This window comes from Temnothorax nylanderi, unplaced genomic scaffold, assembly GCF_030848795.1.
Source record: "Temnothorax nylanderi isolate EJ_2023f unplaced genomic scaffold, tnyl_v1.0 TNYL_tig0435_pilon, whole genome shotgun sequence".
Classification (NCBI taxonomy): domain Eukaryota; kingdom Metazoa; phylum Arthropoda; class Insecta; order Hymenoptera; family Formicidae; genus Temnothorax; species Temnothorax nylanderi.
This window is the reverse complement of record NW_027249497.1, coordinates 110,700-126,644: the sequence shown is the minus strand read 5'-3', so window position 1 is coordinate 126,644 and position 15,945 is coordinate 110,700. Positions and strand designations below refer to the sequence as shown.

Here is a 15,945-nt window from a genome sequence, read left to right as displayed (position 1 = left end):
TCCACCTCACGCACGAGTCAGTCGAGCAAGCCTCCGAGCAACCAGAAAGTCAGCCAGTGAATCAGCGAATGCCAGCCGAAATCCTAGACAAGGTGATCTTCGGCCGTGGCAATCACGTGCGCGTACACCGGCACCATCAGGCACAAGGTCAAGATCAGTCAAGATCGACCGAGCGCCATTTCGGAAGGCGTACTATTTGCCTTCTCGTAACAACAGTTACGACGTCTGGAAATTTCCAGAGACGGACGAACATCATTGTCTGGTCTTTCCTGCCGCATTCAAGGCGCCGCATCCAAGGCGCAGCGAGCGAAAAGGCTAAAAAAGCAGCTATCCGCCTTCCACGAGGGCAGCAGATATCGAGAGACGACGGCAATCGTCGAGATACGGCGGGAATCATCGGAGGGACGGCGGAATCATTGAGAAGCGACGAAGGAAGCTTCCAGAGACGGCGGCAGAAACATCGAGATTCGACGGCGGGAAACTTCCGGCGGGAAATTTCCAGAGGCAACCGAGCGCCACCGTCACCCCCAGCCGCCATATTGAAGCGTTACAGGAGGGAGAGGGAGAGAGGGAGGGGGGAGAGAGAGAGAGAGAGAGAGAGAGAGAGAGAGAGAGAGAGAGAGAGAGAGAGAGAGAGAGAGAGAGAGAGAGAGAGAGAGAGAGAGAGAGAGAGAGAGAGAGAGAGAGAGAGAGAGAGAGAGAGAGAGAGAGAGAGAGAGAGAGAGAGAGAGAGAGAGAGAGAGAGAGAGAGAGAGAGAGAGAGAGAGAGAGAGAGAGAGAGAGAGAGAGAGAGAGAGAGAGAGAGAGAGGGGGGAACAACACATCGTCCCGCGCTTTTCGCGTTTGTTGTAAGGTAAGGGAAATTGTTTTCAGTGTTGTTGCCGACCAGATTCTTTCTTGTGCTTGTTCGCGTATTCGTTCCGTCCGTTCGCTTATCCGTTACGTATTCCGCTCGCGTATTCCGTCCGTCCGTTCGCGTATCCGTTACGTATTCGTTTCGTCATTTGCGTATTCGTTTCGCCACTTGCGTTTTCGTGGCGTCAGTCAGCGTATCCGTGTCGTTACTTCGTGTATTCGTTTCGTCATGGCCAGCGAACAAAATCTAGCTGCGTTAAAAAAGCAGCGCGCGACTACAAAGGGTTCGTGCACGCGTACCAGTACGTACGTCGGGTCAATTACGGCCGTTACGCCATCCGTAAGCGCTCAGCTCAAAGAGCGCAAGATAAAGCTGGACCAATATTGGTCAGAATATAACGCGGTGCAAACTCAAATCCAAATCGTCGACGAAAGTGAAACCACAGATCGTTCCGCGTTCGAAGATTCATATTATGCATTAGCCGCCAGAATTACAGAAATTCTTCATCACCACGACCTCCCCTCGCGGGACGCGGCAACACCGTCACCGGGAGTGTCCGGCGTCTCCAACAGGTCGGAGTCTAGAATAAACGTGCGGTTACCGAAGCTAGATCTGCCAAAGTTTTCCGGCAAGTACGACGAATGGTTTCCCTTTTTCGACGCCTTCAACTCAATAATTCATTCGAGCGATTCTCTTTCAAACGTTCAGAAACTGCAGTATTTGCGCGGATGCCTCTCGTCCGAGGCAAGCGATGTCATTAATTCTCTCGAGATTTCGGATTTAAATTACAATGTGGCGTGGCGCCTGTTGAAGGAACGCTACGATAATAAGCGAGTCATCGTGCATACACACGTCAAGGCGATCATGGAGCTTCCCTCCATGACGAAGGAGAATGCTGTGGAATTGCGTCAAATTGCGAATGGCGCAACGAAGCACATTCACGCGCTTCAGGCATTGCGGCGACCGGTCGCGTATTGGGACGATCTTTTAATATACGTTTTGGTTTCCAAACTCGATTCACTCACATCGCGAGAGTGGCAAATTTCCCTGACCGGCTCCGATCTTCCAACCCTGAAGCAGCTCTTAGATTTTATCGCGCATAGATGCCAAGTGTTAGAGGCCACAGGCAAATCAAGTATCAGCACGCGTTCTAAGTCAAACGCGAAGCATCAGGCCGCCTGTCACGCGGTCCTAAAATTCAAATGTAGTTATTGCAACGGCGATCATTCCATATATCGATGCAAGGATTTCTTGGCGCTTCCCATCGCTCGTAGAATTTCGGAAATTCGCACTCGAAAACTTTGTGCCAATTGTTTGCGCTCCACCACGCACGTAGCTAACAAGTGCACTTCGGGCTCCTGTAAGACATGCAAGGCCAAGCACAATACGTTGCTTCACGCGAAAACCGAAACTGAGTCTTGCGATGGCAATAATAACGGGGAGAATAAAACGGCAGCCACAACAACTCCCTCTTCAGCGGTAGTTACGCACTCAAGCTCTACGAGTGATAAACAAGTTATGCTCTCCACAGCAGTCGTCTACGTGGACGATCACGAGGGCTTGCCCAGGGAATGTCCTGTTTTACTAGATTGCGGATCGCAGGCAAACTTCGTCTCAAGAAAGTTCTTAAATCTTCTCGCGATAAAACCGCGGTCATCAGACATATCTATTTCGGGAATAAATGGAACGGTCACTCAGTCCTCGCAAAATGCTCATTTAAAGCTATACTCTAGATTCAATTCATACTCTGCTAATATCATTTGCATTGTCGCGGATCAAGTAACAAATAAACTGTCGGCGTTCAATCTCAAGCGTGACACATTTGACCTTCCACGTAATTTAAAATTGGCGGATCCTCAATTCCACAAATCTTTAGAAGTCGATGTCCTGATAGGTGCGGAATTATTTTGGGACATTTTATGTGTAGGACAAATCAAGGCCTCAGCCAAGCACCCTATCATGCAAAAAACTCGTCTAGGGTGGATTCTAGCGGGTCGCTTGGGTGGCATTTCCAAATCGGTTCAACGCGTTCAAGCCTTTCACGCGAATGTATCCAACGCGCAGTTGCACGAGCAATTAGGACTTTTCTGGAAACAGGAAAATGTCATGAACGAATCAAATAATCTCACGTTTGACGAAGCTCATTGCGAGCAGCACTTTCTCGACAACGTTTCGCGAACACCTCAAGGTAGGTTCGTGGTAGGGCTTCCCTTCAAGGAGCATGTTATCAATAAACTCGGTGACTCTAGAGAAATTGCATTAAAGCGATTCTTAAATCTTGAAAGGCATTTCAAACGGAATCCTGTCTTAAAGGATCAATATTCGCGATTCATGAGTGAATACCAATCACTAGGGCACATGCGAAAGGTGGACGTTCCACCATATGAGGAATCACTCTCCTTCTATCTTCCCCATCACAGCGTTTACAAAGCTTCCGATCAAGCTTCGAAAATCCGCGTTGTCTTTGATGCGTCATATAAAAGCAGCTCAGGACTGTCCCTCAACGACGCGCTCATGATAGGGCCCGTGGTCCAGCAGGATTTAACCTCCATTTTGATGCGATTTCGTACATTCGCATACGTGTTCGTGGCGGACATAATCAAGATGTACCGTCAGATTCTCGTTGACTCCGCGCAGACAAAATTCCAACGAATTTTATGGAGAACAGACACAGAATCAAACGTGGACACATACGAACTGAATACGGTAACGTACGGGACGGCTCCTGCCTCTTATTTGGCCACGCGGTGCCTTAAATATTTGGCCGAAATTTATGCAGCGCGCTTTCCGGTGGGGTCGAAGCACGTTCAGCGCGATTTTTACGTGGACGACCTTCTGACAGGGGCGGACAAAATTGAAGACGTCAAACTAGTTCGCGACGAGGTGATACAACTCCTGCGTTTAGGATCCTTCGAACTTAGCAAGTGGGCGTCGAACCTTCCAGCCTTGCTGGAGGAAATAGATGATCAATGCGGAGGACCAGTCGACATAAACAATAACGCAAATCCGCGTATTCTAGGAATCCGATGGGATCAGGCGTGCGATGTATTTTGTTATTCGTATCAAGCTCAGGAAAATTCGAAGATCGTGTCCAAACGAACAGTACTCTCCGAGGTGTCTAGATTGTTTGATCCACTTGGCCTTCTCGGCCCCGTAATAGTCACTGCGAAGCTCCTACTTCAGGAGCTTTGGCAGTCGGGTTGTCAATGGGACGAATCCGTCCCGCAGCATATTCACACGCGTTGGTCGGGTTTCAGATCAGAGTTAGCTAATTTAAATCAGTTGCGAATCCCTCGCAGAGTTAAGTTCGCCACGGACTCACAATCCGTGCAAATTTATGGGTTTTGCGATGCGAGCCAACACGCGTACGGCGCGTGCATTTACGTCCGTACTAAAATAAACGAAGATGAATTTCGTATCGAGCTATTATGTTCGAAATCCCGTGTCGCTCCGCTCAAAGCAGTAACCTTACCCAGGTTAGAATTATGTGCAGCGGTTTTGCTAGCTCAATTAACAAAAAGGGTCATTGATGCCCTCGAATAGGCAGAAATTCAGATATTCCTATGGTCCGACTCTACGATTACCCTAAATTGGATAGCGTCACCCTCTCGCAGGTGGGCCGTCTTCGTCTCCAATAGAGTTGGGGAGATTCAGCGTCTAACCAAACCAGAGTGCTGGAGGCACATCGCTTCCGCGGACAATCCGGCTGACGTGCTCTCGCGTGGGCTCAATTCCTCGCAGATACTAGACTCGCATTTGTGGTGGGAGGGTCCGGAGTTCTTGCGCTCCGACGAGACACATTGGCCGAAAAACGAGTTTCAAATATTAGGAGACGATACCCCTGAAAGACGAGCTGTTCTGGTGGCCGTCACTACGTCCGAGCCATCCATCGTCAGTGACTTGTTAGCTAGACATTCAAACCTGGACAAAATGTGTCGCATTTTATCCTACGTCTTCAGGTTCGGCAGGAGGCACCAGCCGTCTGGGCCAACAGTCTTTGTCTCTCCCGGAGAAATCGCTACTGCGCTAAATTTCATGTGTAGAGCAATTCAAAGGAACGCATTTCCCGAGGAATACAGGGCTTTAATAAAGGCGTTACCATTAGCTCATCAAGCAGATTGCTCCCTTTAGCTCCCTTTATCGATGGGAATGGATTATTGCGAGTGGGCGGCAGGTTAAAAAATTCCGGGTTACCGGCCGACGCGTGTCATCCCATACTTCTCCCGAGTCAGCATGAATTAACGAGGCGTCTAATATTCCGCGAGCACGTGCGCAATATGCACGCCGGAACACAGGCCACTATGGCTTTCGTGAGGCAGCAATTTTGGCCTCTTTCATTGCGATCTGCCACACGTAAGATCGTAAAAAACTGTATAACGTGCTTCAGGGTGAAGCCAATTCAATCGGAGGCGGTCATGGGTGCGTTGCCTAGCGAGCGCGTTACGCCCTCCAAACCCTTTGCTCATTGTGGCGTAGATTACGCCGGTCCGGTCATTCTAAGGGAGGGAAAGCGTCGCAATGCCCGTAACCACAAAGCGTATATTTCAATTTTTGTATGCTTCGCCACGAAGGCGGTTCATATTGAGTTGGTGAGTGATCTCACCTCGGAGGTCTTCCTTTCCGCGTTTCGGCGGTTCATATCGCGAAGGGGAAAACCCATCTGCATGTATTCCGATAACGGAACCACCTTCGTCGGAGCGCATAAACAATTAAAGGAGTTATATGATTTCGTTGGCGGCAAACAAGCACAAGCGAATGTTAAGCATTTCCTTCGTGAACAAGGAACCTCATGGTCCTTTATACCTCCCAACGCTCCCCACTTCGGGGAATTGTGGGAAGTAGCAGTCAAATCTGCCAAATATCATATGTCGCGTATCGTTGGACAAACTCATTTGACATTCAAAGAGATGTCAACGGTTCTCTGTGAGATAGAGGCGATTTTAAACTCGCGGCCTCTCACTCCGCTTAGTAGCGACCCGAATGATTTGACATGTCTCAGTCCGGGTCACTTTCTGGTCGGCACGGCACTAAACAGTATCCCTTCACAGGATTTGTATGACATTAACGAAAACCGTTTAACGCGCTGGCAACGAATCGAGCAAGTCAGACAGCACTTCTGGCAAAGATGGAGCGTCGAGTACCTACATTCCTTGCAGGAACGTTCCAAGTGGAAAAAAGACAAGGGAACGCAATTAAGGCCGGGGCAGTTAGTTATAGTCAAACAACAGGGTCTTGCCCCCTTGCAATGGGCGTTAGCCAGAGTCCAGGAAGTGCATCCCGGTTCCGACGGTGTTACAAGAGCAGCCACCGTCAAGACGTCAAAGGGCTCGTTCTTGCGACCCTTATCGACGTTGGCAATATTGCCAGTAGATACTTAAGTTTAATTCTAATTTCGATTGTCTATGTCGCGTCATTAAATATATGTCAATATTGCGTATGCGTTTCTAGATTATAAGTCACACATAGATTTATTTGCGTTACCAATTTTAAGAGGCTGTTTGAAAGCCGATCCTTTCAAGGCGGGCGGCATTATGTTCGGTAAATTCTTTCCTTAAATTTATTATCGGTATAATCGGTCCAATCAAATTCGCTCCGACCGATTATCTTTTGCGACGACTGTTCGTCGGCGCGAGCTTCGCGTCGAGCTGGCCGTTCGGCTCCGTCCGGCGCTCCTCGGGCCGGTTCGCGCCCTCGCTGGGCCCGGCTCGCTGCACTGCAGATTCGTCTCGCCACCTCGCCGGTTCGCACGTGTTAGCACGGGTTCGCCATATTATAAGTTGTGCGCATTGGTTTTGATTCTGTTCGGGACTCGATCTCGTGTGTGTGTGTTGCAATATTAAAACAGACAACTCAGAGAAACAGTGTAATTCATTTCTCGACCCGCCCGATCGCGAGATAACGCCGTAGATCATTCGCGGGAGCGCAGCCACGCGCTACATATTTTACACAGTTGTTCTTACTTTTGTAAGTGTACTCAGAATCAAAAGAGAATAAATTTTCATTACTTGTTTAGTTATATTTTCTAAATTACATTTTACAAATTCTTTCTTAAAAACAAACTCGTAAAGTTTAAAAACTTTCATGAGCTATTTATTAACAACTTTTAAAGAAAACAAATGTATATCCTTTAAAAAAAAGTTATTATCTACTTTCAATGTTAAAGTAGTTGTCTCGAAAATCACAATCCACAAGAAAAATTTGAAAATTTAACTGTATATTAATAAATGTGAGATCTACACGTTTGTGCAATTTAAAAGTTATTGACCGTCCCGAACCCGAGATAATCGCTTTCAAAAATTGCACTTTTCCTTTGTATTGCATATAAAGCGTATAAAAATCTGGTATTTTTATTTTTTACATTTAGAACAAACCACAACACAGTGATGAAAAACGAATATGTAGTAGAAGGACACTTTAGGAATACTAGTAAAAAAAACCAAAATTATTGACCATTTAGATTTAGAAATACAATAATAAATAGACCTCGATTTTTACGATTATTCGACGTAAAGAAGCGACTGGAGGACAAAAATAACAGAATAGTCTTTTGTTCTGTGTGTGAGGGACAGAACTATCCAAAAGTTTTCAGTCTGTAACTGTAAATAGTCGGATGTTTTCACGTTAATTTAGAGTATAAAATTTTGGATTGGACTGTCGCGAGACAACTACCTTAACAGTATGTTGATATAATTTAAAAAAAATACTACTTACTGCATTTCACGCTGTAAGTCGCGAAGTACTTCAATAACTTGCTGTGTTTCGTTTCCTTCTCTTGCGTTATTTTCCAATTGTATTTCATGTGTCGGTGTATTTTGAACAATTGGTACTGCATTTCCTAATTCTTGTATGTCATTCGATTCTTCCATTAATACATTTGCATTGGCAACATTTGCAACAGGTTGCCCGTGACTTGGTTGTAAATTGTGTAGCAGCGGCATTTCATTCTCCAGGGGTAGAATATTATTGGCTAAATGGTTGGTGGTGCTGTATTTTTCTAAACTCGATCTGTTATGTTTCATGTGATTCTCCATTAAATTCACGTTTGGTTCATGAGTTAATACACGATGAAAACTGTTTTCATTAATGGATTGTTGTGGTGGCATACTAGTTGCATTACTCGCATTAAACGAATGAAAATCATCAGCAATCTGTCGCTGCATATTTTTAGTAAAATTGTCTGTTGTGTGTTGTCTAATATTATTAGAAACATTCCGTCCAGTAAGAGGTATTGGATGGTACAGTGATCGATTATGTATTTGATTAGATGCATTTTCGGTCTGTGTTTCCGGAGTAAATGTATTTTGGTTGGTTTGATCGTACATAATGCGCGCCTTTGTAACCGTATATCTTGAATCGTTATTAGAATTTGAATTATATGTCAAATTTTCATAATTCATAGTATTGCGGATATCTTGCAAAGTAGCTGAAACTTTTTTCTTTGTTTTCTCTTCATTAATAAGCTTAGGTTTTCTACGCTTCATATTTTCTTCGCTCGATGTGGTTTCGTATCGATAAGGCTTTTTTGCTGATCTTTTTGGACGGTAAGTGGTTCTAAAAAAACAAAAAATAATCTGAACGTTAATATTGTGAAGATTTACATGAAGTAGCAAGTATGATACTGTTGTAACTGTAGAAAATTCCCACGTCACTGTATTATTTTAACATGCTTTGACCTCAACATTTTATTCATTACTCTAAAGATTTGAACAAGCAATGTATCGAAATTTTGCGAAAAACGTTTACTGACAGAGTCGACGAGCATACAGACTCAAAGTCGAAAATAATAATATAATCGTTTTATAAAAATCTGAGACGTTCAATTAATGTACAGGACTTATTTCAAAGTTAACAATGACATACTTCATAATCATATTCTCGTGTAGAAAGTAAAAAAATGTATTTTTTTCTTTGTACATACACTTGTGAATAAAAGATTTATTCACAATTTACGTGTTACATTACAGGAGTTGAAATACAACGTGAAAATGCATGCGTCGTGAAAAGTATAAATTTTACAATTACAAACCTTCAAATACTTGAAGATGGTCGATGGAAGGATACGTGATATGACGCAAAAAATGTTTACAATCACTTTTGATAGCAAAGTAATGTTCATTGTTATTATTTACATAAATATATTACGCAAACTTTATAGTATACCAACATTAACAAAATCAATAGTTTTACAATCAATTAGAGAAAACGCCTTCTAAGGTCAGGACTGAATCTTGGCTGCCTAATAATATTATTTGCGTAAATTTTATGCACAATTCTTAGTCCCAGAAAACTACACGCCGTTACTAACGGTGAAACGCAGGCTTAACTAAAGCCAGAACAGTGCAATCACATTTTTTAATTAATAATCAATTTACACTAACACAAATCATTAGAATATTAGAAATATACGATAAGAGAAGTACGGATGTATAGGATAGATAACACTCTTGAGATCTTTCAAGACCGTTAGTAACGGGGGGTGGTTTCCTAAGGCTAAAAATTGTGCATAAAAATCACGCGAATAATGTATTAGGCAACCAAGATTCAGTCCTGACCGTAAAAGGCATTTTCTTTAATTAATTGTATATCATATCGCGTTCCTGTTTTACTTATTATAAATTGTTTTGTTTGTTATTATTGCATTACTGCAACGACAAATTCGTGTTTTACCATTTTATTTTGCATTACTTCGTTACTAGAGAGACAAGTCCAATAAGGCATTTTAAAACATTTAGCTTTGATATTTTCTAATGGAATAATATCATAATCATGAGCTAATTCAGAACACTTGTAAATACCGACTGAGGATGAGCTGATGCCAATACTATAAAAATCTGCTACTTGCAGAAATTTCTTAACGACAATGAAATAATTATTTTCATATTGTAAAATATTTTTTACGCAGCATATACTTGAGTCTGATAAAATACAACAATTGTCGCGTACACAAACGCCAATTGTCATATCCGGAGTTTTTAAAAATTTGTATTGGTCATACGTTCTAAAATTATTGTCAGCGTAAGGTAATGGACCTTGTTCGTGTTTTTTCCACAGTTTAATATAATTATGTTGTACAATAGTTCTTTTTTTGCACTGCTCTTGCTCTGCACGTCTTGCAGCAATTTGCTGCAAGGAAAGATGTGGTTTTCTACACATTCTTCTGAAATAAATCATGTTGTTTTCGTATGGAAATGCTGAGTAACTATCTAAAGGGCCAAATCGGAGTACATCTTCAACTAAATGTAGAATTCCATGAATATTGTATGATAAAAAAGTTGATCCATAAATGTCTTCACAAAGTAACACAAATTTTTTGATAGCCATTTAGGAAAAAACAAGATTTTTATTTGTATTATATACCGACGATACTAAAATGCGCATGGAGATGTGGAAAAGCAAAAAATGATCATATACATAATCTTTAAGAACTTCTTTGAAACATACTACTCCAACATATAACATAATTAAACGCCACTGGGTGGCTTTGAATTGATCACAGTCATCAAGCGATTCAACGTGGCGTGCAAATTCTCGTGGGCAGTACTTTGACAGAACCTTCAATCGATTTGAAATAATTTGGATTTGACTCCTTGTTAATTTAGTGTTTTTTGTATAAGTTTCGCGTAACCATGTTAAAATTAATTTTTTCATTACTCCTAGGCAACACATATGCATATATTCGAAAACAACATCTTTGACCATATCAAAGGGTAAATGAGATAATGGACTTGAGCATTTATAATGCTCCTCATCTATTTGTCGTCTGTAATCTTCATTTGTGCGATGCCTATGCTCAATACCTCTAAGTACCATGTACCTTCCAATAGTAAACCCGTGAACTGTACATTTTGAGCATGGACAGGAAGAACGGTGATTTTTATGCCCTAAAATAAACGCTCTAGCTGGCGCATCTGCGATAAAGCATCGCAATTTTATTGAGAATTTTCTATCTTCAAAGATGATACCACCCTCATTAAAAATTTCATGTAAATCTGAGTTACAATACTGGAAAAACTCTTGTGAACTATTAGGTTTTTTTGGACCTTTGTACACCCCTATAGTTTCTGGAATAGATTTTGGAATATTAGCAATTCTGCACTGAATTGGCCAGATGTCATGTTTTCCACTTCTGTGTAATTGTGCGCCATCCGTACTAATGTCAATTTCGAGAACTTCTGGAATTGATGAAAAATTTATCTGTTCAAGGGTTCGGGCTAGGCATTTTTTTACCCCAAAATGTAAATATTCTCCTGGCTCAATTTTATGTAAAATTGGGCGAATTCGTGATGTAACGAGCAATGTTCGTATATCTTTAGGTAGAAATATAAAGCAATTATGAGTTCTTAGAACAGTTAAAATACGGTTACCAAGAACGTGATTTGCATCGACTAAAACAGCTGCTAAGTTTTCCTGAAAAATTGCTTTATCACTTTTATTCATAATGTCTACTCTACCTACGTTGTATGTACATAAAAGAAATTCTTCATTTGGAGGAAGGTGTGCAACCGGAGCAAGCCTCTCTTGTACAAAATAATTTGCGTTGCAGTCTTCAAAATTTTGAGGTTCCATAATATTTTCAGTCAAGTAAGTAATATTTTCACGCGAAGTATTTACAGGACAAATCAGACTATCATCTATCAAAAGTGATTTTGTCACACCAATTGCTTTTTTGCTTCCTCATAGAGGAAGCTTTGTTTTCGTGAAAAAATTTTTTTTTCAAGTATCTTTGGCAAAGTGTTTAGAATGTTCTAAAACGTCGAAAAATCACTTTTGTACAAAATGTCCGTGTGTATGTGTGTGTGTATGTATGTAACGCTTCTGTTGTCCGTTAATGCTCTAACTTCCGTAATTTTTTAGATATCGGAGTGCATTTTTTTTTAATCGATAGAGTATCATGTAAGGAAGGTTGGGATTGAATTGGGCAATGATCGGTAAAGCGGTTTTTTTTAAATAAAATTTTGAATTTTTGTAGAAATGTTCGTTTATGCTCTAACTTCTGCAAATTTGGAGATATTGATCTATTTCTAATTTTATTACATTTTTCAGTCTTTTCTACCCCTATTTCATATATAATGTTTTAAGATTTGGTTGATTAGACCCAGCTTTATACGCGATCAAAGGTCTATAATTTTGCTCGCATGTCCCTTATGGAAATGTGCCCTTGAGTGCTCAATGGCGGTCAGTAGGAATGTATGGTTGCCCTACAGTTGCAATGCGAATTATATGGAAAAGTTAATGGAAAATATTGAGTGGCAATAAGATGAATGGAAACGCAATGGCAAGATTCGAATGATAACTTTTTCCATACAGGCGTAATGGAAACTGCTAACGGCTTATGAAGGTTAAAACTTGTATATGGAACTTGCAATGCAAATTATATGGAAAAGTTAATGGAAAATATTGAGTGGCAATAAGATGAATGGAAACGCAATGGCAAGATTCTAATGACAACCTTTTCCATACAGGCGTAATGGAAACTGCCAATGACTCATGAAGGATAAAATTTGTATGGCATTTTTCTACCTTCAGCCAATGTTGTTCAGTGTGAATTGTAATGGAAATTCGTCAATGGTAAATAATATGCGTCAGACAATATATTGTATAGCATTTATTGTCTTTCACATTTTAATCCATAATAGACATTTGACATTCATCGTCAAAACGTTGCCGTAGTGAGAGGTGAAAGATTATTACGACAAAAAGTAAGTTTTTGAGTTAAATTTCCATGACTTTTGCATTTATTTGCGATTAGCTTTTAGGAAAAGTATTTTTGTAATCGAATGCTATAAACATTAACCTAACTAAGAACGTAGCTACAACTCTTTCAGGTATTTTTTGAGTTAAGTGCCACATAACCTACAAAAAGACCCTTAGGGTCTATAAAGGTTAGACTGTCCGTTGAACCAAAGGCAATGGGAAATGAAGGCATTTTTGCCAAAGATAAAAATTTCCACACAAAATCCCATTGGTATTACCAGTGTTAATACCAATGGCAATACTAATGGCAATACCAACGGCAAAACCAGTGGCAATACCAATGGCAATACCAATGGCAATACCAATGGCAATACCAATGGCAATACCAATGGCAATACCAATGGGATTTTGTGTGGAACTTTTTATCTTTGGCAAAAATGCCTTCATTTCCATTGCGTCTGGAACAATGGGAATTCAATGGCATTTTTTAATGGCAATAAAGGGCACATTTTGCTAAGGGATAAAGCTAAGTCTAATCAACCGAATTTAAAAGAATTATATATGAAATAGGGGTAGAAAAGACCGAAGTAAAAATTGTTTTTTGAGTTTTCGATGCCAATATGTGCTTATGTTCGAAAACGTCGAAAAATCGTAGAGTATCATTAAAGGTAGGTTGGTGTTGAACCTCAAACTTGAAATTAACCAAATCTTAACGAATTATATATGAAATATTAAAGAATTATATATGAAATATTAAAGAATTATATATGAAATAGGGGTAGAAAAAACTGAAGAATATAATAGAATTAATAAAAATTGCTAATAATGAAGGGTGTTTAATGCACCAGCTCACGCATGAGCCAGACCTTTTGATTTATAAGAAAGAAAAGACACAAACCTTATCTGAGGCGAGGAGAGACTGTATATTTCTGACAATGAGATAGCACGACTATCAATTTGAATCACAATCAAACGTGAGGAACATAAACGACGATAACATCTTAGTAAGCTGTGTGAAATACAATAAACGAAATAAATGATTAATATGGAACAAGCTTTTTCTTAGTCAAACTAAATGTTTAATTACTGTATAAGATAATACAGTTTATTCTACAAAATGATTGATAATATGAATATCAATCTTTAGCTTACCTCGAAGAAGTAATTATGATCCAGCTCAATATATATTGAAAAGATTGTTCCTTTTATACAACATCAGATAAATAAGCAATCATATCGGCAATATTAAATACAATATAATACAATATTTGTTCAACGAATAGTCGTTCTGGTTTAGATAATATCTGTCAATCTTAAATTAGACATCAACTTTCTGAAAGTAAGAAGTAATCTTTGTATTGATATCTTTTTTTTATGACCAGCTTCTTGCAGTTAATAACTGACTAGATTGCAATTAAGTGAGCAATCCAATTATATATGGACAGAACGACCATTCGTGGAAAACGAGAACGCTGTGGAATATTAAAACTTCTCCATATTAAAGATCACTATTTCGCATAGGACGAATAATAGTTAACGAAAGATAGATAACTATCTTAAACGTAAGAATATGTCTAAGATTTGTCTGACGACAAGAATTCTCTTCTTACCAATAGGAATATAAGAAGTGAAATCTAACGTTAATTGCGCTTTATCGAACGCAACACAATATTCATGGACTTTAAATAGCAGTTTCAAGTATCTAAATGACTTTTAGTAACGCGAGGATCCTTTACATGTATTTACAAATAGCTAGTCGGTTATGTTAACAGTAATCTCGGTTGCAACCGGTGAATCAAAGAAAGAGATAATGACTGTACTGAGCTCAGATTTTCAACGTGTGAAGCTTGGCGGCTTCGCTCGACGGACGAATTATAATGCACTCGTTCGCCCCTGAAACCAAGATCGAAATGTAACCGGATTTATGTAATCCGTTACATCGCGCTAATCGAAGATTAGCTTCCCCCATTACGGATCTCTGGTTTCATTAGAAAGACAGATTTTACCTTGTCACAGTAGACCTGATTGACTAAAGCGCTTGATCCTTGAACCAAGGATTTATCCGGGTGAGGCCAGAAAGATCGTCATCTCTTTTGCCGGTATGGTCTAATGGCCACTCTTTTCCTTGTACAGAAGAAGGATGCAACAATGGCGACGATCCCGTTTCTGTGATAGCAAGGAGTCGTGACGACGATGCCAGACTTTGTGCCGGTATAGTCCCGTGGCAAGCGAGCTTGTCTATGCTCACATATATCGTTGAGCCGTATGAACGATAGCCTCGCAACCACTATGTATTCTTATGATTTGATTAGCCTTTTAGAAAACTAAAACCGACTTCGTCTCACTGAAGAGAACGATGATACCTCGACTGATCTCGACAAGCGCCCGGAAACGAATGCTCTCTCCAACGATCGGCACGCTCATCGACGCACGCTTCGCTACCGGAACTAATGCCTCTTCCGGCGATCGGCACGCTCGTGGATCAAATCCAGTTGCGCCACGCTCTCAGCGCTGAACTATTGTTTTGAAACATGGCTGACACTGAAAGCGCGGGTCGCTCAAAATGATACAAATCCCGCCATCTACCTTATCTTGACTGCATTAGTATTATGATAAACGCAACAGAGGACAGCTAATATACAGTCTCTCTTTGTCTCTCACTATATCTCACTGAATCTACTTTCGCTTCAAACAAAGGGGTTACCGATTTTTATCTAAAAAAAAAACAACTAAATTTACCAAAATTTCTATAACTCTAGAACTGATTAACCAAATTTTAAAGAATTATATATGAAATAGGGATAGAACTTTCCGGGAATTGCCATAAAGTATACAATTTTTTATTACCGATTTTTGGAAACCGGTTCCGAAACTTTTAAGATTTGGTTGATTAGACCCAGTTTTATACGCGATCAAAGGTCTATAATTTTGCTCGCATATAAAGCTAAGTCTAATCAACCGAATTTAAAATAATTATATATGAAATAGGAGTAGAAAAGACCGAGGTAAAAATTGTTTTTTGAGTTTTCGATGCCAATGTGTTGCTTATGTTCGAAAACGTCGAAAAATCGTAGAGTATCATTAAAGGTAGGTTGGTGTTGAATTATCTTTTTTTTTGTTTATGGTATAACTTCCGTAATTTTTTAGATATTGGGATGTTTTTTTTTTTTAATCGATAGAGTATCATTCAAGGAAGGTTGGTATTGAATTTGGCGATAATCGGTAAAAGGGTTCTTTTTTAAAAAAATTTTGAATTTTTTTAGAAATGTCCGTGGTTGCTCTAACTTCCGCAAATTTGGAGATATCGATCTATTTCTAATTTTATTATATTTTTCAGTCTTTTTTACCCCCATTTTATATATAATTTTTTAAGATTTGGTTGATTAGACCTAGCT

The 15,945-nt window shown here is 40.2% G+C and overlaps 2 protein-coding genes, 1 long non-coding RNA gene and 1 pseudogene across 4 annotated transcripts; 2 read left to right on the top strand and 2 right to left on the bottom strand.

Moving 5' to 3' along the window:
* Positions 1–1,084: 1,084 nt before the first annotated feature.
* LOC139782711 (uncharacterized) lies at positions 1,085–4,987 on the top strand. The gene is made up of 2 exons (XM_071721747.1): positions 1,085–4,332; positions 4,471–4,987. Exons 1-2 carry the CDS (start codon positions 1,085–1,087, stop codon positions 4,985–4,987), a joined length of 3,765 nt encoding a protein of 1,254 aa, XP_071577848.1.
* A 170-nt stretch (positions 4,988–5,157) lies between these two features.
* LOC139782710 (uncharacterized) lies at positions 5,158–6,234 on the top strand. Its single transcript, XM_071721746.1, has one exon. It carries the CDS (start codon positions 5,158–5,160, stop codon positions 6,232–6,234), a length of 1,077 nt encoding a protein of 358 aa, XP_071577847.1.
* Positions 6,235–7,346: 1,112 nt separating this feature from the next.
* On the bottom strand, positions 7,347–15,171 carry LOC139782716 (uncharacterized). Of its 2 annotated transcripts, XR_011720956.1 has the most exons (4): positions 14,557–15,171; positions 13,703–14,443; positions 13,449–13,559; positions 7,347–8,407 (listed from the first exon to the last, which is right to left on the bottom strand). It is a non-coding gene; the product is annotated as an uncharacterized lncRNA (long non-coding RNA). The 2 variants fall into 2 exon arrangements; XR_011720955.1 differs by lacking the exon at positions 14,557–15,171 and having other exon boundaries at positions 13,703–14,520.
* On the bottom strand, positions 9,488–10,575 carry LOC139782707 (uncharacterized; annotated as a pseudogene).
* Positions 15,172–15,945: the final 774 nt, after the last annotated feature.